Below are 27,429 nucleotides of genomic sequence, written 5' to 3' on the forward strand. Positions count from 1 at the left end.
TTGGACTGACAATACACAATCACAGAAATTACTCTATGAATGATACAGAACAAGTGACATTAGTGTCTCTTCCTATTAACAACAATCCTAACAGCAGCAACTGCATTTCTTGTTGAAACATGGGATTTAATCCCACGCTGCACCTCTCTTCCATTTTGTGTCATACATGATCAGTGAAGGGTCAACTTATGACAAACGCATCCCATTCTTTGGAAAATGTAATATTGGGTTATACAAAGTTTCTTATGAAACAATACCAAGTAACGAACTTCTCACTGCCTGGGAAGGGTGGAATACAAATTAGAGCTTTCTCAATAAGCACAAGGTTTCCTTCTAAAAATTGCATCGCTCAAAAATCTATTAGATAGTACTTCTTTGGCTGGAACAGAAGGGTTGACGACAATTCATAATGTAGACATCAATCATATGGTCCCTGGGAGAACATCCCAGGGACCACAGAATTGCTCAGGAAAACCTTTCTCAAGTTGAAAACAGCATTTCAACCTCAGAAGGGGGAGTTGGAGATCCCCTTTGCGGCTGGTGTGGAAAGAACCACACTGGCTGTCCTCCGAGGTCAGAAAAATGACATCAGAGGAGAAGGCTTTCTGGTGGGTAGAGAGGAGACTGGGGAGGTAATGATTGCCTCCACCACTCCTCCCACCCTGCAGGCTTCAGCCTGGCAGGCCAAAGGAATCTCAGAAGCTCTTTCTAGATATTTTTCCATCCCAGAAGAGCCCAGGTCAAAATGTATTAGGACATTTAATTCTGTGATAAACAGGCAGCATATGTAGTTTCTGGGGTTTTTTTCTGTGATTTGCTGCTGCCACCAGGACTGCCCTTTCCTGTTTTTCTTTTCTAACAATATAATATGTTTTCAGCACAACATTTTCACTATTTGAATGTGAGTCAGAATTAAAGCCAAGTTACCCAGAATTATCCCAATACCTGACATGTTAATAATGAGAAAGATTCCCATACAGTCACCCAGCAGTACACATATGGGGCACAAACTAACCAAAGTTAAGCGCTTTGAAATTCCATTGCTTTCAGTTAATAAATTCTCAACACTTGCTTAATGCTCACATGAAATCAAAGGTACCTATAAAAAAAAGACTTTTAAAAGTGCTTAACTTTGGCTAGATCATGTCTATGATATTCTTGCAAACTAAAAACAGATTAGAAATCAGAACAAGGCTCACAAATGGAGACATGAAAAGATCCTGGAATAGCAGAGCATAATACAAGCTGACAAGCTGTATCAAGTATAATTATCAGCACCAATAGCCTTAAATTTAACTATTTCTGACAGTTTGTATTTTAAGAGAGCAAGTGTTTGAAGCTCATAGCAAGCATCCAAGCTGCACCTACATATCCTACCACAGCCCATTACCCCCAACATGCCAAAATCTGGGGGCGGGGGACAGGTCCTAGAAAAGCACAGCTACTTCAACCAACACATCTTAAGCAACCTGGGGGGTTTTCCTAGAGACCCAACTGCATAGCAGACTCCTTCAGAAGATAATACCATGCAGCTAACATGGGTATGAGAGGCTGGGGAATGTCACAGGGAGAACAAGGCATGAGGAAATTAGTTGTGTGAACTGGCCCTTCATTTATACATTTAACCAACCCTTTTACTGAACAAATCCTCCTACTGTGAATGTATAAACAAACACGTGAAATCAGTATTTAGATTTTCTACAAAGTATCACTGTTGAAACCACTTTATAACATGACAGTGCCATTTTTAGGGATAAATATAACCACAAGCATACTTGGTTGCAACCATACCTATCATACACACCAATTATACTTTTTCTGTAATAACATAATTCTATGCCACCACCAAGCATAACAAAAAGCTGTTTCCCAACAGCCTTATACTAAAGGCAGGAGACAACCATTATTCATTGGGAATTTCTTGTACTGAAGTCCTGTTAACTAAAGGGAGTTGTGCAAGAGTGGCTTTTCCCAGCTTCCGCTTACTTCAGAACAGTTTGTGTTCCAGTTCCTAGCTAGCTGCACGCACCCAATCCATTTCTAAATACTTATATAAGTAGACTAATACATTTATAGATGCTTTTCTTAACTCTATTGCCTTTGGCTTGGTTATCCCAAACTATTGTTTCTGATTTGTTACCTTAGTCAACAGTAGTGCTAGATAATAACTTACAGCCTTACATAAGTCTGCCCTTCCCTATATATCCTTTCTTACCAGACATCCTCCTTCCCACTCTTCTCTACTAATGTCACACATATTCAGTTTAGGAAGATATGACCTCTTTGACTTTATCCATAGGGCTGTTACCTTGAAGTCTCTTAAGGACGAACCTTTGCTAACCTACATAAAGCAAACTCTTTCACTGCATACAAGGTTAATGTTAGTTTCCTTTCTACTATTTATCACAGGAACGTAAGAACTTGGCAGTAGGAACTTTTTTTGAACGCTGGAGAAGTACCAAGCGCATAGCAAGTACTACCTGTGAACAAAGCCAACAGATAAAATGTAGTCAATAAGCATAAAACTTACATAGTCATGAAAGGCTTTAGCTTCGCTTGAATGTTCACATGTTTCACGTCTTTCTGGAGCTGCACAGTAGAGATCCCAAAACACACTAAAAATGAAAACAGGACACTGTAACTTTCACTTTACATTTACTTCAGGTGTATGATCCCAAACACATGCACAAGCTATAACTTACTGTGGTAATTGCAGCACTAATTACCATCTTTCGTCATCCTTTCAAACTATATTTTGTGCAGCATCAGCACTTTTGCATTATAGACCGTTGGAGGTGTGCAAACGTAACAGCAATGAAACTAAACTTACTACTGCAAAACGATCACCTATCTGTCTCATTTATTAGTCTGGTGTGCTATATGAAGAATATCCAAGTGTTGTCTTATGATTTAAACACAAAGAACAGATTCAGTAGCTTTTGCAACTGATACAAATCTAAACACAAATGAAACCTCATACTTTCCTTTTTTTAAAGGAGCTATTCCAAAAGCAAACATGCAAACCAGGTCTGTTTAACACAGTTTAGATGGGCAATCCATGTCTAAAAACAGCATCAGAAAGAGCTTGAAATATTATAGAAAGCTCATGAACAATTTTACAGCCTGAAACTCTAGGATGTAGTGTTTGTTCTCCCGCACAAGTTTCACATAAGGGACACCAAGGGGGAAAGAGACTGCTGGTGGAATGAAGTGTATAACAATTATAAATAACTTCTTAAAATAACAGATGAAGTTATTATAGTGGGTTTCTTTAAAAACAAATAGAGGGTTATATAAACCAAGTTCACATGTACAAATATATGTGTTCATCTTAATGTTTTCTTCTGCATTGGTTATGTGATTTTAAAAATTTACTTAAAATAAAAATTAATACAAATGATTGTAAGGCCTCTCTTATGCAAAAACAAAAACAACCCCAAACAAACAAACAAACAAATAATGGGAAACATGATTTTGTAATCAAATTGTATTAATGTGGCATATTAGTTCATGCACTATAGTTATTACTGTGGGTCTGACACTAGGGATGTACAGACTGTATAAAATCCACTCCGTCTGTTTTGTGGATTGTCATGTGCCTTTTATTCTGTCGTCCACCCACAGATGGATGCAAATTTTTTTTTCGTCATGAGGAAAAATACGCAAATAATTACGTAAGTATTTACTTAAGTATTTACATAACTTAACTTAGTACGTAACATTTAGTGTATTGTCCCCCATTCCATTCAATGTTTCCTCAGTAGAAACTTATGTATTTTCCTATGAATTTATATGCATAAATTTTGGGAAAGTACAAAAAAAATCATCTGAAAGTCCATGGATTCTATGCGGCCTGAGGGGGTTGCTCCGCAGCAGATTCCGCAGGTCGGATTCTTAGAAATCTGAACTCATTTTAGTCTGTCTTTAATTTCACCAGCATCCCTATCTGATACTGATAACCAGAGACCAGTAAATCAGCATCAGTGTTGAGATCTAGCCCCTTGTAAGTGGCCAGTTTCATTAGGAATTGGACATGTCCTCTAGTTATGAGAGTCAGGATTCTACAGCTATCATTACAGATGTTCCACTGCATACTCTATACTCCTGCATATGGCTTCCTCGTTCATGTCATGGCGGCTGCCCCAGAGAGGGATTGCATTCACAACCCTCACCTCCCCCCACTGAAGTTAATGTTGATGCTCTTGTGGACATTGAAGTTCTTGTATACTGGTGCACTCATGTCCAGAAATAGCTACTGAAGTGGGCTACTTGGTTTGCTTCTTGTTTAATGTGAAATAAAAGTATATCAACCCTTAGAATATGTTGGCAGGCCTTCTGTAGAACCCATAGTTTGTTTGTTTGTTTGTTTGTTAATTTATTTATTTATTTCTATACCATCCAATAGCCAAAGCTCTCTGCGCGGTTCACAAAAATTAAAACCAAGGAGCGCACAATAAAACAATATAAAATATATAAAACATTTATATAAAAAAACTAGTTGCCTTGTTCAGTATATATTTCTAGCTCTATGGACAAAAACCGAAAGAGAAAGACACCATGTATCCAGTGCTTGCTGCCTGCCAGTGCAGATTTCCCCTCCCTGCTACAGCCCTCCAGGGACCCCTCCTGGGAACACTTGGGTAAGCAGGGGGGGAGACAGTAAGGAGATATCTGCTCACACAACACTGGATTTAACCCCATATTTGGAAATGTTTAATATCAGCTCCTCCTAGAAAGAAATCAAGGAAATACATTTTTTTTTGTCTTTACTAAAAAATCAGCCGTCAGTTCAGTTTTAAATGTTGTCCAGATGCATATTTAAAGAGTAATTAGAAATGCAATCCAGTTACTTTTGACAAAGAACCAAATAATGTATAGCAGGGGTGGGCAACTGGTGGCCCTTCAGATGCTCTGGCCTACAACTCCTATGATCCCTCACCACTGGCTAAATTGGCTAGGGCTGATGGGAGCTGTAGGCCACAAGTTGCTCACCTGTAATGAACTGGCTTAACAGTTTAATAAACACACAGCCAAACACAACATGATCTTTGTAAAGATGAAACACTTACCACCACCAAGAGTGTAAGAATCCCGGGGGTTCGCCCAATGTGATGTTTTTTTCCCATCTTATCTAAAACCAGCATAAATAGCAATTAAACATTTTTTTTTCAATTAGGCCAAATATATTACCTTTTTTAAATTCCCCCAAAGCCCACCATAGTATTCATTACTTCTTTAAACATTTCTTATAGTTGCTACTACTTACATCAATTTGAATCACAAGAACATAAGAAGAGAAACAAAGCCCTATGAGGAGAGACTGAAAGAACTGGGCATGTTTAGCCTTGAGAAGAGAAGACTGAGGGGAGATATGATAGTGCTCTTCAAGTATTTGAAAGGTTGTCACAGAGAGGAAGGCTAGGATCTCTTCTCCATCATCCCAGAGTGCAGGACACAGAATAATAAGCTCAAGTTACAGGAAGCCAGATTCCGGCTGAACATCAAGAGAAACTTCCTGACTGTTAGAGCAATACAACAATGGAACCAATTACCTAGGGAGGTAGTGGGCTCTCCCATACTGGAGGCATTCAAGATGAGGCTGGACAGCCATCTGTCAGGGATGCTTTGACTTAGATTCCTGCATTGAGCAGGGGGCTTGACTCGATGGTCTTATAGGCCCCTTCTAACCCCACTATTCTATGATTCTATGAGCTCTGCTGGATCAGATAGAAAGGTTAATCTAGTCCAGTAGTCTGTTGCCAAGGATAGCAGGAAAAGAAGGCAGATGTCCTCTTCTGTTTATTCTCAGTGTCAGATATTCAGAGATATATTGCCTCTAAGCTTGGAAACTGTACTTAGGCTGGATCTACACTTACTGCCTTTTTTCACTTCCAATGAGGTTTCACTGCCTGCCTTTCACACTACGCAGTAGCTGCCTCGAATTGGAACCGGAATTTCCCACTTCCTGCTCCCGCTTTCAATACCCTAATATCCCGGTATTTCCCCTTAATGTGCTCTGATTTTCTGCCTTCACTACCATATCCAGTCATAGTCCGCTCCCCCGCCTGTCCATATGCGGCGGTGTTTGTAATTTCCCTCCTGTCCAGTCACAGCTCTTGACGGTCCCATGTCTTCTTCCAGCTACCGATTGCATAGCTTCCTCAGCAGCCCCTGTTTCCTCAGCAACAAGCAAAGGGCTAGATGTGCACGCACTTGTCTGATCTCAGAAGCTAAGTGGGGTTGGTCCCGGTCAGTGCTTGGATGGGAGTCCGCCTTGGAATCAGGCTTCCTGCATTGAGCAGGGGGTTGTTGTATCCCTTCAAATGAGATTTAAGTTTTTAAAAAAATTCAGGCGTTATCCTTGCAGAATCGGGGCTTTTCTGCGATGTTTTTTTTCCTAATTCAGGCATGATCTTCGAAGCTTCGAAGTTGTGAAGCTTCACAACTTTGAAGCTTCGAAGATCATGCCTCAATTAGGGAAAAAAACATCGTGGAGAAGCCCCGATTCTGTGAGGATAATGCCTGAATTTAAAAAAACACATCAGGAGCTGGGGAAAGGAGGGGGTAAAACGTAGTCTCATTTGAGGGGATACAACAACCCCCTGCTCAATGCAGGAAGCCTGATTCCCAGGCGGTTGCCCATCCAACTACTGACTGGGGCCGACCCCGCTTAGCATCCGAGATCAGACAAGCGCGCGCAGGAAAACAGCAGGAAAACAGCACAGCGCTTGAGTGTGAACCAAGCTTGCGCATTCGATGAAGCACTGCAACTGGGAAAATGGGTGAGTGTGAATAATTACGTTTTAATGCGAGAGCGTTTAACCCGACAGGACACTGAATTCATTGCGATGGCAGGCACAATGTAGATTGGCCCTTAGACCTATTCTTCATAAATTTATCCTTTAAAAAAACCACAGCTAGTGGACATCACACCACATCTTGTGGCAGTGGATTCTATAAGTTAATTATAGTGCTATAATGCTATTGCACTGATATCCTGCTTTTGGATTTCTTATAGGCATCTGGTTGGTCACTGTAGCTAAATTGGAGATGCCTTTCTTATGCACTGTTCAAAGTAGTATTTAGTTTTGTCTGCTTTGTACCTGTTGCTGATCAACTATGTTGGACAACCTTGAGTTCTAGAATTAGGAGAGAGATTCTCAAAAATCTCTGTCTACCTTCTTCATACCGTTCAGAGTCAGTCAATTAAGGCACAATCCTATACTAGCTGCTTGAGACTCCCTTGCTCTGTCTAATGGTAGGACTAGCCCTGTTTAACATGTCTCACAGTACTAGTGAATTTGGAGCTTATTCATTTCTTGAAGCCATTTTGGCTGTGTTATGTAATATTCTGTGTTCTATCCCATTACTGAAAAGGAAAATATTAAAGAAATGGCTTAATTTTTCACCTCACAAAAATATTTTGCCTCCATCATTACCTTCAAAAACACATCTATAATTATGTTTTTTATAACACTGATGTTTAACCAATGAATATAAAGATTACAAACAGCTGACAGCCCTAGTTACTATGAAGGTTCTTCTGAGATTCTACTAAAGGGTACCAAGACAGACACCAACAGAAGTGCTGCCACTCCCAACTGCCAGTGGTATCAGTTCTTCTGGGAGTAAGAAGAAACTTAGTGACATCAGACTGTGACCTGGTTCACACATAATGCTAACCCATTGTTTATTTAATCCATTGTTAACCCATGGTTTATTGTCCTATCCAGGTAAGTATGGCAGATGACTGAACAAGACGTGGTTTGTTCTCTCAATCCCTGTTTGTTTCCCTCCACTTTCATTCACTCCCTCCTTGTATCTCAAATGCCTTCATGGTACTCTAGTACTGGCATGTAGAGAGGCTGTAGTTTTTTTTTACCACTCTTGTCCACTTTCTCTGTAACCTGGCAAAACAACCCATGAACAACACAGTTCTAGGTTCACATTGTAATGACAACCCACAGTTTAAACAACCCAGAGTTCACAACCCAACAACAAACCATGGGTTCTCTTTTTGGTTCTTCATGGTTAACAAACCATGGTTTGTAGGCACATCTGGGTTTGCACATCATGACACCCTAGAATTCAACAACCCATGGGTTAATTAAACCATGGGTTAGTGTTATGTGTGAACCAGGTCAATATGATTGTTTGTTTAAAAGAGACTGTCAAGAGGAAAAAATACCCATAGAAATAAATGGACAGAATTACCACAATACAGAACTGCATAACTATTGAATTTATATGCATGGATGTTGATGCCAACTCATGTTGTTATCCATGGATTATATGAAGTGATGCAGATATACTAAAGATGTCTGATTGACAGCCATTCATCACAAAACTGTAAGGACTATATTACTGAGGGCATAGCAAGATGAGTACAGAAAAATGATTTTTATTTTTTTTATTTTAATGTGATTACACAATGCTTTAATTATTCTTTTTTATTTTCCTTCAATCAAAGCATGTATCTAGTTACATGTGGCAAGTAAAATGTGCCACCAGGAAATCAGGCATGGGCTCTATACCAAGGAAGGAAGCACAGACAAGCAACAACAGTGCACAGCTGGAGAAAAACATTGTGGATGCTGCACATGTGCGATCTCCCCATCTTCTACTAATATAAAAATCAGCTGCAGAGTGAAGGACTGCACACCAGCAATAGGGGTATAGTGAACTAATGCAAGTGGAACAAGTGGTAGCTGGTAATTTCCCAAATTATCACTTGCAAGATCAGCCTAAATCCTTTTCATCGTGTGTGAAACTGGCTATCTAGAATTACATAACATATAAAAATTATAGGAAACATACCTCTGACAAAAACGTCTGCGCAGATTTCTGTGCTCCTACATGGAGCAAATATTCATATACATATAGTGCTAACCTGGAAACAGAAAAAAAAATCAGTATTGAAACGAAATTCTAATTACCTAATCATTCCAAAATATATAGACTGAAGCATGCATTATATCAGAGAAAGAAATGCACTAAAAGGAGTAGGTTCTTCATCTACATTTCCAACAGTATATGTGGGCAAAAATTACAGCAAAGCTAAAAATGCTATTACGCAAAAAAACAAAACAAAAACCTGAGTCTGTCAATATTTTATTATCTTGGACACATGCCCAGTTGGATAACAGTTCAGCTACTATTAATCTATATTTATCCTCACAAGCTATGCTTACAGTAAACAATACAACATATCTATAATTATAGAAGTACTGAACATTGCTAAACCAAGTCCCTAAACAAGAAATCTTCCAAATTCTTAGCAGTTTTCAGTCTCCATGTCTCTGCTTGTAACAGGAACAATCCAGAGTTATTCAGAACTACGCAACCCTTGCACTATTTGTGATTAGACTAATTCCAGCGAAGACTATGTTGTTGTTAAATAATGCTAACCAGAAAAAATGGGAGGAAGGACCTCAAGGAAGGGCAAAATATATTGTGAGCAGAGCTTCCTCACATGGTAGTTTCAGATCAAACTACACACTCACTTCCGTTTCAGCTCCAGGGCTCCAGGGCTGTCAGAATAGACAGTACTAAGCTAGTTGGACCAAAGATCTTACTCAGTGGCTCATGGTTCATTATTACAAGCACAAACTGTCACCTGCGATGGGAAACTATTCCTAGTTTGTTCTAAACCACAGTTTCCTCAGAACATGGGAAAGTGTGGCCTGTACAAGCCACAGTTAGTTAAGTCAAGAGATCAAACCAAGATCTGGCTTGATATCATAGTGTGTTAACTACCTGTAGCTTGGACAAGCTACAGTTTCCCACATTCTGACAAAATGGGAAAGTATAGTTTACAATAAACCTGAAAAGAAAGCTTTAAAATATCCCCTCACACATGAAGGGGAAGAGGCACTGCATAAGCCCAAGGTTCATGCGAGCTCAAGTTTGCATCAACAGACTATGGTTTGTTGTTATGTCTGAACCATGCTAGTATAAAGAAGGTTATGTATGTAGCTTGCATTAACACAGAAATACTACAGATGTTTATTTAGAAGCAGGTTCCATTCAAGAATGTATATCCAAGTATGCCCATTTTAGATATGTTTTGTTGTTTATTCGGTCAGTCGCTTCCGACTCTTCATGACTTCATGGACCAGCCTACGCCAGAGCTTCCTGTCAGCCGTCGCCACCCCCAGCTCCCCTAAGGTCGAATCTGTCACCTCCAGAATATCATCCATCCATCTTGCCCTTGGTTGGGCCCTCTTCCTTTTGCCATCCACTTTCCCTAGTATCAGCATCTTCTCTACGGTATCCTGTCTTCTCATTATGTGGCCAAAGTACTTCAGTTTTGCCTTTAATATCATTCCCCCAAGTGAGCAGTCTGGCTTTATTTCCTGGAGTATGAACTGGTTTGATCTTCTTGCAGTCCAAAGCACTCTCAGAATTTTCCTCCAGCACCACAGTTCAAAAGCATCTATCTTCCTTCACTCAGCCTTCCTTATGGTCCAGCTCTCACAGCCATAGGTTACTACGGGGAATACCATTGCTTGAACTATGCAGACCTTTGTTGTCAGTGTGATGTCTCTGCTCTTAACTATTTTATCAAGATCTGTCATTGCTGTCCTCCCAAGAAGCAAACGTCTTCTGATTTCCTGGCTGCACTCAGCATCTGCAGTAATCTTTGCTCCTAGAAAGACAAAGTCTGTCACTGCCTCCACGTTTTCTCCCTCTGTTTGCCAGTTATCAAACAAGCTGGTTGCCATAATCTTGGTTTTTTTGAGGTTGAACTGCAACCCAGCTTTTGCACTTTCTTCTTTCACCTTCGTCAGAAGGTTCCTCAGCTCCTCCTTGCTTTCAGCCATCGAAGTGGTATCATCTGCATATCGGAGATTGTTAATGTTTCTTCCAGCGATTTTAACTCCAGCCTTGGCTTCATCAAGCCCAGCACGTTGCATGATGTGTTCTGCGTACAGGTTGAATAGGTAGGGTGAGAGTATACAACCCTGCCATACTCCTGTCCCAATCTTAAACCAGTCCGTTGATCCATGGCCTGTTCTTACTGTTGCTACTTGGTCATTATACAGATTCCTCAGGAGGCAGACAAGATGACTTGGTATCCCCATACCACCAAGAACTTGCCACAATTTGTGATGATCCACACAGTCAAAGGCTTTAGAATAGTCAATAAAACAGAAATAGATGTTTTCCTGAAACTCCCTGGCTTTCTCCATTATCCAGCAGATATTGGCAATTTGGTCTCTAGTTCCTCTGCCTTTTTGAAACCCAGCTTGTATATCTGGCAATTCTCGTTCCATGAATTGCTGGAGTCTACCTTGCAAGATCTTGAGCATGACCTTACTGGCATGTGAAATAAGTGCCACTGTTCGATAATTTGAACATTCTTTGGTGCTTCCCTTTTTTGGTATGGGGATATAGGTTGATTTTTTCCAATCTGGTGGCCATTCTTGTGTTTTCCAAATTTGCTGGCATATGGCAGGCATCACCTTGACAGCATCCTCTTGCAAGATTTTAAACAGTTCAGCTGGGATACCATCATCTCCTGCTGCCTTGTTATTAGCAATGCTTCTTAAGGCTCATTCAACCTCACTCTTCAGGATGTCTGGCTCTAGCTCACTGACCACACCGTCAAATCTATCCCCGATATTATTATCCTTCCTATACAGATCTTCCATATATTCTTGCCACCTTTTCTTGATCTCTTCTGCTTCTGTAGGTCCTTGCCATCTTTGCTTTTGATCATACCCATTTTTGCCTGGAATTTACCTCCGATGTTTCTAATTTTCTGGAAGAGGTCTCTTGTCCTTCCTATTATCTTCTTCCACTTCAGTGTATTGCTTGTTTAAAAATAATTCCTTATTTCTTCTGGCTAACCTCTGGAATTTTGCATTTAATTGGGCATATCTCCCCCTATCACTGTTGCCTTTTGCTTTCCTTCTTTCTTGGGCTGCTTCCAGTGTCTCAGCAGACGGCCATCTTGCCTTCTTGGTTTTCTTTTTCTTTGGGACGTTTTTTGTTGCCGCTTCCTGAACAACGTTGCGAACTTCTGTCCATAGTTCTTCCAGGACCCTATCTACTAAATCTAGTCCCTTAAATCTATTCTTCACCTCCACTGCATATTCATTAGGAATATTGGTGAGCTCATATCTAACTGATCTGTGGGTCTTCCCTATTCTCTTTAGTCTGATTCTAAATTGTGCAATAAGAAGTTTGTGATCTGAACTACAATCAGCTCCAGGTCTTGTTTTTACCAACTGCATAGATGTCCGCCACCTTTGACTACAAAGGATGTAGTCAATCTGATTTCAGTGTCGACCGTCTGGTGAAGTCCATGTATAAAGTCGTCTCTTAGGTTGTTGGAAGAGAGTGTTTGTTAGGCACAGTGAGTTGTCTTGGCAAAATTCTATCAGCCTATGTCCTGCTTCATTTTGTTCTCTCAGACCATGCTTGCCTGTAATTCCAGGTGTCGTTTGACTACCCACCTTAGCATTCCCGTCTCCTGTAATGAAAATAACATCTTTTTTTGGATATGTAGCCTTAGTTAAAATCTGATTTAATATTGTTTTTCATTAAAATTATAATCGTACATACTATTAAGCACAGAGAACATACTTTTGTCACAATAGCAACAGGCAGCCTGATCTATCTACAGATCTACAGAAGGAGACTGTGCATGTGGACAGGAGTAGTATGTTTTTCACCTTGCATAATTCATTTTCCTTTAACAGCTGCATGACAGGAATAATTCAACAAGTGAAGCACTTCCCAGTCTGGAGATAAAGCAATGCTACACATGTTGAATTTATGCTTGTCAGGGAACTGTTAAGAGAGCAATGCTATGGTCCCTGGACAAGTGTCCAAGAGACCACAGGAAGGCTCAGAAAACCCCTTCCAAGGTCGGAGACAGCTCAGAAAACCCCTTCCAAGGTCGGAGACAACTGGGAAGGGGGAGTTGGAGATCCATCCCCCAACAGCCAGCGTGAAGAGAACCATGCCAGCTGAGGTCTGAGAAAACTGACCTTGGAGAGGAGGAAAAGGGGGCATTCCAGTGGGTGGGGAAGGGAGGAGACCTGAGAGGCCTGAAAACAATTTATCTTGCACCTGCTTCAGCCTCCTTCCCTCCCTGTGCGAAGCGCCCTTGATAGATGGGCTGAAAAGCCCATCTAGAGAAAATGTAGGCGATCAGACAATAGGGAGGCAAATATCACCTCCGCTGCTCCTCCCACCTTGTTAACTTCAGCCCAGCAGGGCATAGGAATCTTGGAAGCCTTCGGGTTCGGGTGCTTCTGAGCAGCGAGGATGCAGTCCATAGGACTGCATCCTAAGAGACTATGGACCCTGACAGAAAACAATGTGGCAAGTCCTATGTGTGGCTCTTCCATTTCTATGAAAAAAAAATGGGTAAGAAGTTCCAAATCCGCAAGGTGAAATACAATTTTATACTGAGTAGGAGTTGGGTATTTAGAACTGAGCCACTATGAGAACAGCAACATTAAATATTCAAAAACTATATTGGCTCCAGTTCACAAATATTCACTGGCTAAACACTGAAAGGTCAATTGATCAAAGTCATAAAAAGAAAGTGTGCATCACCATGGCATGAAAAGGATTGGGACTAGAAAGGCACTTCGTGTTTCAACATGATTCAATGGCCCGCATACAGAGAAATGCAAGAGAAATCTTCAAATTTCTAGAAATTGCATACTATTTTCCCTCAGAACATTCTTAGGGAAAAAGTGCCCTGATCCTAAGAGACATGACACAGATCACCTCATTCTGTATAGCCACTTTATTCCCTACCCTTTCACAGCATGGCACAAAAGGGAATCAGGACTAATCTAGATGTGAACATCTTTCCTAAGCAGTATGATACTTATCCTAATTCACAACATCTTAGCAAGTATCGAAGGAATCAGCTGTTCCCCTTAACACAGTGACTTGTGTCTAACTTGTCATTCCATGAAGTGACTCTGCTGTACTCTGAGAGCAAAATGCAGAAGGTAAAACGTATTATAGGGCTAAAAGGCAATTAAAGACCACACACACACACACACACACACACACACAGAGTAATTTGGGACAATGGGTATTTCAAGATAATACTGACACGGTTCTGTCATTTTTGAACATACACTGTGACAAAGTAAAACAAGGGCTCTTCTCTGATGCATACTATGCAGTCAAAGAGGGACAGTAGTGAAATACGAGATATCAAAATCTTTTTCCTATAATGAAGTATCTGAGAGGAGAAATGCTAGAAGTTTTATTCTTGCTGATTTTTGTAGCAGTCAGAGGAACCTGGGTGAAAAGATGCCTGCAGAAGAGGGGCAGATTTCTGGCCAAAGAAAAGTTAAGGAGAGGCTTCTTTCTTGTCAAAAAGTTCTAAAAGGTTCCATGCTGTGGACTGTATAATCCCATACACCAGTCTATGCATAAGCAGTGAAAAAAGACCTAGAGCTAGTAAACTTACAAACACAGGTAAATGAAGTTACTGAATATATAGAGCCAGTGTGGTGTAGTGGCAAGAGTGTTGGACTGGGAGCTGGGAGATCCAGGTTCTAGTCCCCACTCGGCCATGGAAGCTCACTGGGTGACTTTGGGCCAGTCACACACTCTCAGCCCAACCTACGTCACAAGGTTGTTGTCGTGAGGATAAAATGGAGAGGAGGAGGATAATGTAAGCCACCTTGGGTTCCTTGCAAGAGGAAAAAAGGCGGGATATAAATGCAATAATAGAATAAACAAACAAACAAATAAATAAAAAATATATATACAAAAGTAACTTTACCTAGTGTCTAGGACTAGAAAAGTGAGGTGTTGTTGTTGTTGTTGTTTTTAAATCTAGATAACCTAATTCAAGTATAGATGTCTAAAGCAACAAATATGAATGAACTATAGCCTCCTATCCGATGAAATTTTGTAACAAGTTCACCAGTTGATAGCAAAGTACTTCCAGGCAACTATCATGGCATATACATATTAAGCATTTTCTGCAACAAGTTCTTTCTACAAACTAACATCTTCTTAAGTCAAGTGCTATGGCCAAGTTGTTTCAGCCACTTTACCTTTCAATGCTTTCTAGTCAATTTCATTAATGAAAAGGACAGACTGACTTTCTAGTAGTAAATGAGGAGTTGCTTGATGTAATCAATCCTTCAAAGAAGAGAACTAGCTTTTCTGGCTATACAACTACTGGAATCTTGCTAAGTTTGTGCTTCTTCTTGCCTACTTCAGCTTTTAATTTTGTTCTCACAGATCATTGAGACACATTTTCTTGCAGTAGGTATCCAGGTCTGTTATTCACCACCTAAAAATACTGCAACACAAAATTATTTTCAAAGACTGACTTGTGGAATAAGAGATGCTCAACAGGAAATATCTGAATAAGCACTATTAACTGAAAGCCATGAAGGACAACATACACACCTAAGCCTATGAAAGAGGACCCGGGATACTGATTAATTCAGACTGGAAACTAAACCTGTTGAATGGGATTATCTAGACCCATTTCAGTCGGGCTTCAGGCCTGGGCATGGGACAGAAACGGCCTTGGTCGCCTTGGTGGATGATATGAGGAGGGCTCTGGATAGGGGTGAATGCTCCTTCCTTGTTCTCCTCGACCTCTCAGCGGCTTTTGATACCGTTGACCACGGTATCCTCCTGGACCGCCTGGAGGGGTTGGGCATTGGAGACACTGTATTGCGGTGGTTCCGGTCCTTCCTCTCCGGCAGGTACCAGAGGGTAGCACTGGGAGAGGAGGTTTCGGACCCGTGGCCACTTACTTGTGGGGTGCCACAGGGTTCCATCCTCTCCCCGATGCTATTTAACATCTATGTGAAGCCACTGGGGGCTATCATCAGGAGGTTTGGGGTGCAGTGTCATCAATATGCGGATGACATGCAGCTCTACCTCTCATTCAAATCTTCACCAAGGTTGGCCGTAGAATCCCTGTCCAAATGTCTGGAGACGGTGAGTGGCTGGATGGGGAGGAATAAGCTGAAGCTGAACCCTGACAAGACCGAGGTACTTCTGGTGGGAGACAAGAGGAGGCTGGGGGATGTTGACCTGGTGTTGAATGGGGTACGGCTACCCTTGAAAGACCAGGTCCGCAGCCTGGGGGTCATTTTGGACTCCCAGCTGTCCATGGAGGCTCAGGTGTCAGCTGTGAGCCGGACAGCGCTGTATCAACTCCATCTGATACGGCGGCTGCGCCCCTTCCTTCCCGACCATCTGCTCCCATCGGTAGTACATGCCCTGGTCTCCTCTCGTTTAGACTACTGTAATGCGCTCTACGTGGGGTTATCCTTGAAGACGGTTCGGAAACTGCAGCTGGTACAGAATGCGGCGGCTCGCCTGATTAAAGGCAGCCGCCGGCGAGATCACATCACTCCAGTGCTGAAGGAGTTGCACTGGTTACCAGTTGTTTTCCGGGCCAAATTCAAGGTGTTGGTTTTGACCTTTAAAACCCTATATGGTTCCGGCCCAGCCTATCTTAAGGAGCGCCTCCAGCAACACCAGACAGGCCGCTTAACAAGATCAGCCTCGGATGGCCTTCTCTCTGTCCCATCAGCCAGGACAGCTAGACTGGTGGGGACGAGGGAGAGGGCCTTCTCTGTGGTGGCCCCCACTCTGTGGAACTCCCTCCCTAGGGAACTCCGTCATGCCCCCTCTTTAATGAGCTTCCGTCGTGCATTAAAAACGTGGTTGTTCAGGCAGGCATTTGGGGTGGGTTAGGGTATTTAAAAAAAAAAATTATGGTAAAATTTTGTTGTTTTAAATTGTTTTATGGTGGGTTGTACATCGTCCAGAGTGGCTGGGTGACCAGTCAGATGGGCGATTAATAAATTTAATAAATAAAATAAAAATAAATTGAAGGATATTGCTACTGTACTCAAGTCAACACTGGGACAGACATCAAAGTGCTTCAAATTAGAACACAGAATAAAGCACTATAGCTAATAATGTCATAAATTAAATTGAACAGAAAGCAGCAACATCAAATAAGGGGAAAATAAATACTGAAGATGCTCTGAGTTTTTTCTAGAAAAATAAAGATCTGAGAAATGCAGTCTGCCTTCTCTGAAGAATGCTCATATCAGTGTGCATCTGTCACCATTCAGACATATGTAACTGGTACCTTATCTACATTATCTTCAGCTATGGACCAAGGATCATCAGTAGTCCACAATGCACTTTCAGGTTGTCCTCAAGACCATGATGAAAATAAAGAAAGTATTTTCCAGAGGAAGGAGTAACAAATGCCAAACAGTTGTCATCTACACTGCAACAACAGAAACAAGTTTGGAAGTGTGTCACTTTTGCCTGATTGTCAATATTTACTTTTGACACACACAGTAAAGAGCCAGTGTGGTGTAGTGGCTAGAGTGTTGGACAGGGAGCCATACTCCCCACTCAGCCATGGAAGCTCACTGGGTGACTTTGGGCCAGTCACAGACTCTCATCACAAACTACCTCACTGGGTTGTTGTTGTGAGGCTAAAATGGAGAGGAGGATTATGTACAGCGCCTTGGGTTCCTTAAAGAGTCCAAAATATCTGGAGGGCACCAGGTTAAGCAACAAAGTAGAAAAGCTGTAAAAAGTGCTAAAAAATTAGGTATTGCTTATTTTTCCATCCCCCCCGCCATTACTATTCTCCCCCCTCCAAAAAAACAGATTTTTTGCCCCATAGCTCAAAATTTCCAGGACTTTTACATCTCTACTCCACACTGCCCAATCTTTCCTGAATCCTTCCCATTACTCTGATCTTCACTCCCAAACCTTCTTCTTCCTTCTAGCCCCTCTTCATTTTCCTTCCCAATAATCTTCTTTGCCTCCTTTTCTCTACCTCCTCTACCCAACTCTCCAACGTGTGTGTGTGTGTGTGTGTGTGTAAGAAAGAGAGAGAGAGAGAGAGAGAGATGGCTCATGAAAAAGCCTACCAGACACTTTTTAATGCATTTTTTCATACCCGTTCACAACCATTGCAAATTACTTGTAATTGAAGAACTACTGTTTTGGGATGATCTAGGGATGGAGTACAAATTAAGTGAAGAATTTGGAAGCTTTCACCTGCTGCTACTATTCTTTGTTATTATAAAAGCAACTGCTGAATTAAGAAAAAATAGCATCAGGAATTTACATAACTTACTTATCTATATTTTTGCAAAGATGTATTGCCTGACCACTGGCATGTCTTGTGCAAGTGTACACACAAGAATGCATTGCCTTTATGAAGTTCTGTGTGGCAGCAGAAGTTATGAAAATGGTGTGTCAAAAGATCTGTGCAAAAGGCCCAGTAGTAAACTCAATTACTCATTTTGCATACTGAAGTTGCATTCAGCCCCCTCTCCTAGGGTCAAATTCAAACAAATAATTATTATCTGACAAGGCGTATTCTAAAACAAGACTTACTATCTCAAATTTTATGTTTCTGAAGGCTGTTACTTAAAATTGTATGCTGCATGAAAAGCTTATACTCTAGAGAAGAAGCAGAAGCATGAACTTTTCACATTTTAAATGTTGCACGTTTTGAAATACTACAACATAAGTAAGCACATGAGAACTACTACAAGAACATCCTCATTTCAGAATAAAGTAGCTCCCTTTAAACTCCTGCCACTATGTTCCTAGACAGCAGGTTTATAAAGCATTTGTAAACCACAATAAATGACCAATGCACCTATGGTGCAGTAGGCCTGGACTACTAGAAACTTAATTATAAAGATTTATTATTTTGGAGGTGTATGCAACATTTACTCATGGAACAGATGACAGTCATTGAAAAAAACTACCTTTTTTACTAGACATATTTTCAGAACATGGATAAAAAATAATGCTGACCATCCCCTTGACCTCTCTTAAAAATACAATTTACTTGGGAAAGTCTGACTGCTCATTGGAAGGACAGATACTGAAGCTGAAGCTCAAATATTTTGGCCACCTAATGTGAACAGAAAAGTCACTGGAAAAGACCCTGATGCTGGGAAAGATTGAGGGCAAAAGGAGAAGGGGACGGCAGAGGATGAGATGGCTAGATAGCATCACTGATGCAATGAATATGAACTTGAGCACACTCCGGGAGAGAGCGCAGGACAGGAAGGCCTGGCGTGCTATGGTCCATGGGGTCACGAAGACTCAGACACGACTTAACGACTGAACAAGGGATACTTGAGGGATTTGATCTTTGCAAACTCTGATATGAACTGATCTGATTAGTAGCGCTTGGACTGATGTGCAGACCAGAACTTACTTATCCACTGGCTTTTGCACTTCCCAAATATTCCAACACAGTTCTCTGCTCAAAAAACATATCTAAACATTATTTAAATGCAAGTTTGTGTGGTTTTTAAATTGCAATTTAATATGGAAATAGGATGGAACAGATTGAACCCATGCAAAAATGACACAGGCCAGAAATAGACTGGAGGGCCACCCCTGGTTGCTACTTCCAGGTTTCTTACAACATTCTTCTGTCTTCCTAAAGGAGTTGGGAAAAGATAATGCATTAGAATTTGATCATTTTCTATTCTCTTCTTTCTATTTCAGGACAGCAATTCCTTACACTGAGATTCCCATGCAGGAAATATTGTGCATTCCATAACATATGAAACATATAAAATATCCATGGAAAATGTGTGAAATATCTATGCACACACTGGCTGCATTCACATGTAACGCTAAGCCATGGTTATGTTAACCATGTTTGTTACTTTAACCATGAATTGTCTTGCAGACAAGCAAATAAACCATGGCTTGTTTGTCTTATTTCTGGTTTGCTTCTCTCCTGCCTGTTTTACCAATGTTCAGAATGGTTTCATTTTCAGGCTGCTCTTGCTTGATGATTCTGTTTCATAGTGCACAGCAGTGCCAACAAGCCAGGAATAAGCCATGCTTATGGTTTCAGACATTACAAGAAGCCATAGTTTAATAAACCAGAGTTCACAACCCAACAACAAACCATGGGTTCTCTTTCTGGGTTGTTAGTAGTTAACAAATCATGGATTGTTCGCAGGGTTGGACTCAGACACAGTAAGTCATATTTCAAGAAATAACTCCATGGCTTAGCAATATGTGCAAACCAGGCCACCATCAACAGGTATTTATATGCTGAAGTACATTTTTTTAAGATAAACTCATGTATGTCATACTGATTATATGCATAACTGAGTCCAAGACTGCAACCAGGGTCAGCACCCTGGGTCAGTGGGCCCCTTTACCCTGCAAAAGGCCAAAAACTCTATCTAGCCATAAACTCACACTGCCTTTCACTTTTCTGGCTGCCCATATAACATGAGAATGTGGTTGCTGTCAGGGAATACAACCACCGCCAGTCTTGGAACTCAGGCGAATGCCGGACCTCACCACTCTCTGGAACTGACCCTGACTATAACCAGATAGTGTAGGTAGCAAGAAAATTTACTGATCTTAGGCTACACTTGCCCATGTTTTGCTCCACGGCACACTATAAATTAGGAAATATGACTTTCTAGGGTATACACAGAATACAGTTTGCTCAGAAGCTAGTTCTGCCAACTTCAACAGAATTTAGAATTAAATTCAGTGTGATACAGGAGATCCATGACCTGGATATTCCACTGAGTTTCTTACAATTAAAAGTAGCCACCGAGTGGAGAAGATGATGGTGAATCAGATTGGGGCTATGGTACTTTGAGAGGAGGGTTTAATCCTTTCCAGAAGTAAAATTGCCCTTCCCTTAAGGCTGGTTTTTGCCCAACGGGGGAAAACATGCAATGCAACGTGAGCACCTGTATGTTTTCCTCCCATGGGACAAAGCTGAGGGAGCTGGGAGAAAATTAAATCAAAATGTACTGAGGCATTGATATTCTGATATATTACAGATTAGGGTGGGGCAGCCTTTCACTCTTGAAAACAGCCTGTACAATACTCAAGCCAATAGCCCTCTCAGTAGCTTATACAAAATTGATTTCTTGCGATTTCTAACCCACTCAATTGTAATAACCCAGGGGTAACAATACATTATCCTACACTTGTTAATCCTAGCCATTAAAGAACAGCCTCAACAAAATAGATCATAGTGCTTCCAGGGAAATTATCAGGGTCTGACCCTGATAAATCTCTGTAGGAAGGAGCTCCACTGTTGTGTAGCAGCCACCAAGTCTTTATGAGTCCTTGCTTCCAGATGGAGGGCTCTTAGCACTACCACTCAGAAAGCACTGTGCAGCTGTTCTATCTTTTTCTCCTTAGCAGATGTTCTGTGTTAGGGAAGAAGAAGAAGAAGAAGAAGAAGAAGAAGAAGAAGAAGAAGAAGAAGAAGGAAGGAAGGAAGAAAACATGGGAGGATCATGAGTAGAGGATGACAATGACATCTGGATATCCTGTAAACCTCCATAAAACAGTCAAAGTGATGGCATCATAAAAGTCTCATCTGGAAGCACCCTGAAGTTTGGATTATGCAGTCTACTAGATGCTTTCAATCTATCTTTTAACACTGTATCAAAGAAGACAAATGCTAACGCCTGTTGATCCTGGGTAAAAGGAAGCTATTACAGACCTTGAAGCAATGGCATAATGTTATCTGCAACCCACTGCCCATCACATTCTGCATCAGCTGAAGTTTTTGAACAGGCACCAAATCACAGCCTATGTAAAGTGAATTAATGTATACTAGCTTTGAGATAATGAAGCCAAGAATAATGGTTACTAGGTATGCATGTGTCAGAAAGATGCAACCTTCTCACCAGGTGAAATGGTGAAATGAATTCCTGCCCCCACTGCAACCTAGATTTACAGGGACAGTGCTGGCAAACAGATCTAAATTTACTACAAGGCTAAATTACCAAAAAAAACCCAGATGCCACATTCAATAGATTTTTATATCTTCCAGATCACATTCCAAAGAGTAATCACCTTGGTCTTGTTTGGATGTTGCTTCAGTCATCTGCATCCAATTCCAACTATGAATAGGCACAATACAAAGATGGAAGGATTTGGATAGTTCAGGTGTGGGAATGGCAGGCAGTATGCTTCAACTTCTCTGGGGATGATACGGTTATTTCATATTCTGAATCAGCAAAAATCAGTAGCTAAGTGAGGCACTGATAAGCTTGCCTGAAGAGTAAAAGCCAATTTAGAAACACTGTTGGCACCAGACAGCATTTTAGTGGGCAGGGCAGCATGATGACCCAGTGAGCTATTACTAAATAAAAGCAAAGAGGAGGCTATTCAAACACAGAACCAAAGATAAAATGGAAGTTTTTATATGCAAATAAGCTGCTGAAAAGAGATCCAGGCAACAAAAATTGAGTGAAACAAGGGTGTGCTCTATACATTCATAAACTATAAATGGAGGACACTATAAATAAATAAAGCCCAATTTCATTAACATGGCAAATGTCCAACTATAGTTTGACATAATAGTATTAATTTACAATATCACTATCAAAAAAGAAAGTCATCCCATGAAAAATCTTAATACTACCACCTTAGAAATCATGATAGTTCAAGATATTAAGAAAAAAGACACAAATGAATAGATTTTAAAACTGAAATTAATATTCAGAAACGTTCTAATTTTGCCAAATTTTGAATTATATTTTTTACTCAAAATCAGAAATTCAGTTTTAGACTGATTAAAACCACGCAACCCCCGCCCACAAAATATGAGATTTCTTAAGCTGCCAAACTAATAATTGTATGTTATGCATTAAATGATCTCAATTATCAAAATCGACTGCGTGTCAAAATCAAATATGATGTGTCAGTCATTCTCAAACTGCTTTCCTTATCACCTTAGCAGGGATTTCTCAATCAGTAATGAGACATCACTTCTTCAAAAGACAACTTGCCCTTTACTAGAAGCCATCTTCTGCAATCTTCAACTACTGGGGACAACTGTATGGTTCTAAGGCACATTCTGTTTACAACAGAAAATTGTTGTAAACCAATTTGAAAACCAATCCATGGTACAAGATGTCAACAAATGTTTCTAGCGTTACTGGCCAACCACAAATTCGTTGTAGGACACACACCCCTCCTCCCAAGGGGCAGGGTGTTGTTCCTGACCTCGTGCTACGTCTCAAATGCTTCAAGAAGTCAGGAAAATCTGTTCTTTCCAGAAATAAGCTTGGAGTTAGGGTGTGTGCAACAGAGAGCAAACCCCCCACCAATAACTCAGAGCTGGAGCATGGAGGTACACTAGCTTGCTTTGCTTTGGTGCCCAATGGGCACCACAAGCTCAGAATGGCCCTAAAGTGGAGGAGGAAGCTTGTGCAGCTTTGCCTCCTATTACCAGCCCAGAGTTGAAGAGGGAGGTGGAAGTACGTCAGCTTGTCTTTGCCTGTAGCTCCAGGTTCAGGTTCATTTTGCTCACCAGAGCCTGGCTCCCCTCACAGCATGATGAGAATAATGAAAGAAATTATCAATCCTGCCATCTCTTACCAATACTGTCAAATACTAAATATAATGTCAGGAATCAGATACTGACAGCTCTTAGAAATCAAATATCACTGGACATCTTAACAGATTCTTAAAAATATCCAGAGAATATCCAGAGAATATTTGGCATAAAATTGGGGTGGAATATTTGGCATAAAATTAGGGTAATTTTAGAAATGTGATGTTTTTAATGTTGAATTTTATTGTATGAACTGTTTTTAATGTTGTACATTGCCCAGAGTGGCTGGGTGACCAGCCATATGGGCGATTAATAAATTTAATAAATAAATAAATAAAATTTCATGAAAGAGAAATTTCAACAGTAATTTTTGTGGGCAAGTTTTGTTTCGGTCCTAGTTCTTTTCAACTTTCTAATTGCATTCCTAAGGATTCTTTAGAATTTCAAAGAAGCTATACAATAATCCTAGGGACAACTACAAGTTCTGAATTGTAAGTTTCCAGCTCTGACTGTACACTCTGATTGGAAAGAATATTAGCTCTCTTAAAAACTATACCCTCATGTGCACTAAATGCTCTTAGCTATTTTGTAGGAACATTTTGATAACTGAATATGAGGTAAAGGATTTAAAGTGAAAAATAAACTGCAGTAACTACTAACCAAACCACAATGTCAACGTGAATTAGTCATTGGACCAAGACTTCGTATCATTCTAGAAAACACTGGAGATACAATGATGCAGATATGAGTGCACAAGAGTACTCCTACACAAACCCAACAGAGCTTTGCTGGCTGAGGAGACAGGATGCTTATTATTACTCATTTTCATATAGCACCATTAAGATACTATACCCCATATTTATTATATTAATTAACACAGACACATGCATATGTAGTGTAACATGTTTTTAAAAGGTCTCTGCCCCAAGGAGTGTATAGTATCAATTTCAATGGTTGAGGACAAAGAAAACGGAACGGAGGAAAGTAGACAAAAGGGATTGGATCCTGATTTAGTCATGCTTATAGACCTACTGGAATCAATGGGACTTAAATTAGCCATAACCAATTACGTCTCATTGATTTCAATGGGTCTACTCTAAGCACAACTAAGTCTGGATTCAGCCCATGGATAAGAAGTGATAAACATGAGGTAATGCAGTTACACATACATAGGTATTGCTTTAGTTGCAGATCAACAAGTTTGTTTCTTTAGCAGCAGAAGTGCCGCACCAAAAATCAGCAAATGTTTCACTGTTTTCCCCTTCCTGCTGCAGTCCTCCATACTACATGCCATGCTATTCTGGAGGGTCCTGCAACACACAGGAATGGATTTTCAGACAATGCATCTAGAGACAGGAAAGCCCCATTCTACAAACTGCTCCACCAAATTATTCTGTAGCTAACTGCACTCTCCCATCACCCTCATATGTACACCTTACTTTTTGGAACCTGGCCAATATATTTTAGCTCAAGATATTCTAATGTTCTTCCTCCATCTCACAATTACCAGACTACTTTGGACTTCTGAACTGCCATTTACCTTTAAATATTTTATAAAAATGCTTCACTTGTGCTATTATCATTTGTATCACTTTTGACTTTGTTAGTCAATTTGAGGCATTTGTGAGAAGGTAGGGTATAAATAGCGAAATAAAATTCTAAGAACACAAATAACTGCTATATCCAATGTAAAAATATTTGGCTTCTACTAGCGCAATCTATTAGACAAACATCAATGGTTGGGAGAGATGCACTCCTACTCCCCAGAACTAGCTCTCTGGAGGGGATTAGGATTAGGCAAAGGTCTCTACCAGCCTCTGAAGACAGGGAAGCTCCATCCACCCCAGTGGCTCTGTTCTTCCTGTAGAATGCTCCACCTGCAAAAAACCCCCTACTATCAGCTGTGTTCCCACTGGCAGAAGACCCTCACATCAGACATTTTCAGGAAGCGGGGGGGGGGTGTTCAGGAAAAATTATTTCCTGGGACCTTCTGCATGCAAAGCATGTACACTGCCATTGAGCTACAGACCCTTCCCTTAAGATTGAACAAGCGAAGTGAATTCTCAGGCACAAACTAGACAAGTAGACTGTGCAGACAATTACACCTTCCTGAAAAACAAGAAAGAAGTCACCTTGCTAAGAGGTCTATCCAAAAAAGAAGAGGACAACTACAACCAGTTGAGACAAAATGTAACACCTGGGGGAGGGGAGAGTGGGCAGTGGGGAGGTTTATTAAAATATGGCATTGCTAGTTTTCATTTTCAGGGCCAGCCTTCCCATGAGACTGGAAGAATCCCTCATCTCAGGTGGTAGATCTGGAAGGCTGGCAGATGGTGCGCACCTGCTGCCATGAGTCCCAACCCTGCCACCACCCTATATCTCTCAGAGGAAGGCATAGGGCAGGCAGGTGCTCTGGAGACCCCTTCTGGCCACTCCCCCTGCTGCAGCAAATGCTGCAGTAGGAAAGCAGCCATTGTGGCTCTCCGGAGCAGCTGCCACCACCACTGCCCACCCTATCCCTCACTCTGAGTAAGGCATAGGCAGCTGACTCCTCTGGAGAGCTGCGCTGGCTGCTCCCCTACTGCACCTAAGGCTGCAGCAAGAGAGTACCTGGCATGGCTCTCCACAGACCCTGCCCAGACCAAATGCCTCTCTCTGAGGGCTCCTTCCTCAGACATTTGATGACTGATTTCAAATATTACCATACAGTAAGGCTGCAGTCCTATACACACTTACCTGACAGTAAGTCCCATTGAACTCAGTGGACTTGCTTCTGAGTAGACATGCATAGGATTGCGCTATAAGGGTTTTAAAAACCATTAGATGCAGACAGAGACTATAGGAAAAAACAGTTGAAAAATAATGTTGTTCTTTAAAAATGATTCACTTAGTCTACTTACATCTTAGTTAGCTGCATTTAGTGTTCTGCTGTCAATGTCACCCCCCTCCTCCTTGCTTCCTCATTTGGGCACACACAACTTAATAAGTGGGTAGCTAAGTGCTGCACCACCTTATCCTCTATGCTACTATCTAGCTGGGCAGCCTCATCACTTCGGTCACTCACTCGAAAGGTGGCCTGGTATGCAGCCTCTCTGCTCTTGCCCTTCCTCATTCACAAGGTGCAAGAGGGGACTGGTGTGGCGTGCAGCAACAGCTGCCTCACTTGTGTTGAGCTGCAGATCAGGGCAGCTCATCAGCCACCACCTTGCCTCCCCAGGCAGCTCCTGGCAGTGAAGCTCAATGGATGGATGGCAAGGGACAGCATGCACATGCTGCAGCTACCAGTCACTGCCCTGCTTTGACAGAGTCAAAGTTCACCTATAGGGAGCACATATTCCATCCTCCTCCAATTTCCACCTTTAAAGTTCACCCCCGCGTGAACTTCTGCACCCCAGGGCCATGGGCCCTACTGGCCTTGAGTTTGCTGGTCCTGAGTTTCCAAGCTGCAACATCACGAAACTATTTTTTAAATTCTTCTGAATATAAATGTGGGTTGTTACATTCCAGAGGAGTAGTTGTGTTGTTGTTTGGTAGCAGCAGCAAGGAAGTCTTGTGGCACTTTAAAGGCTAAGCATAAGCTTATCTCTTGCTTTTTGGCTTACATACTAAAGAAATGTTTCCCTTCCTTCTCTTTATACTTGAGGTATATACTGCCACCCAACCACTTAAATGACCATTCCATGCATCTGATGAAATAGGCTCAAGAACACATGCACACGCACACACTATGTTTTTTACTTTTTAAGGTGCCACAAGACCATTTTTACATAAGGGTTGCTGAGGTTATAGTGAAAGTCCTGAAATGGAACCTGAAGATCCCATCGAGGTGCATGTGCCAGTTCAGTCATAATGGCTCACTGCATAACATGCAGCTGCAGAAGATGGCCTGAAAACAGCGTTAAGATTACTTCAAGAACCATCAGGAGAATAGCTTGAGAAGAAAAGAAAACGATGTTAAAAGATAGAATGCTGGCTTGAAGGAAAAAGCTAAAGGAAAAAGGGGAGGAGAAGAAATTAGCCATCAGACCACCCAGGAGAGCTACAATAGATAATTCTATGGGGTTTACACTTGATAA

General features: G+C 41.1%; 1 protein-coding gene across 10 annotated transcripts in view; it reads right to left on the minus strand.

Annotated features, from left to right (window-relative positions):
• Positions 1-27,429, minus strand: part of SSBP2 (single stranded DNA binding protein 2) — a 195,374-nt gene that overhangs the window by 138,487 nt on the left and 29,458 nt on the right. For all 10 annotated transcript variants that reach the window (XR_014787643.1, XR_014787644.1, XM_084833571.1 and 7 more), the window contains exons 2-4: positions 8,818-8,890; positions 5,070-5,131; positions 2,531-2,615 (exon numbers count right to left, since the gene is read on the minus strand). Coding sequence is in view for 8 of the 10 variants with exons in the window: in XM_084833571.1 (XP_084689697.1) it covers positions 2,531-2,615; positions 5,070-5,131; positions 8,818-8,890 (220 nt within the window). In the remaining 2 variants the exon portion in view is untranslated. The remainder of the gene's footprint in view (positions 1-2,530; positions 2,616-5,069; positions 5,132-8,817; positions 8,891-27,429) is intronic.

This window comes from Heloderma suspectum, chromosome 2 (genome assembly GCF_057233095.1).
Source record: "Heloderma suspectum isolate Gila_16-S chromosome 2, 16-S_ref, whole genome shotgun sequence".
In the NCBI taxonomy this organism is placed as follows: Eukaryota; Metazoa; Chordata; class Lepidosauria; order Squamata; family Helodermatidae; genus Heloderma; species Heloderma suspectum.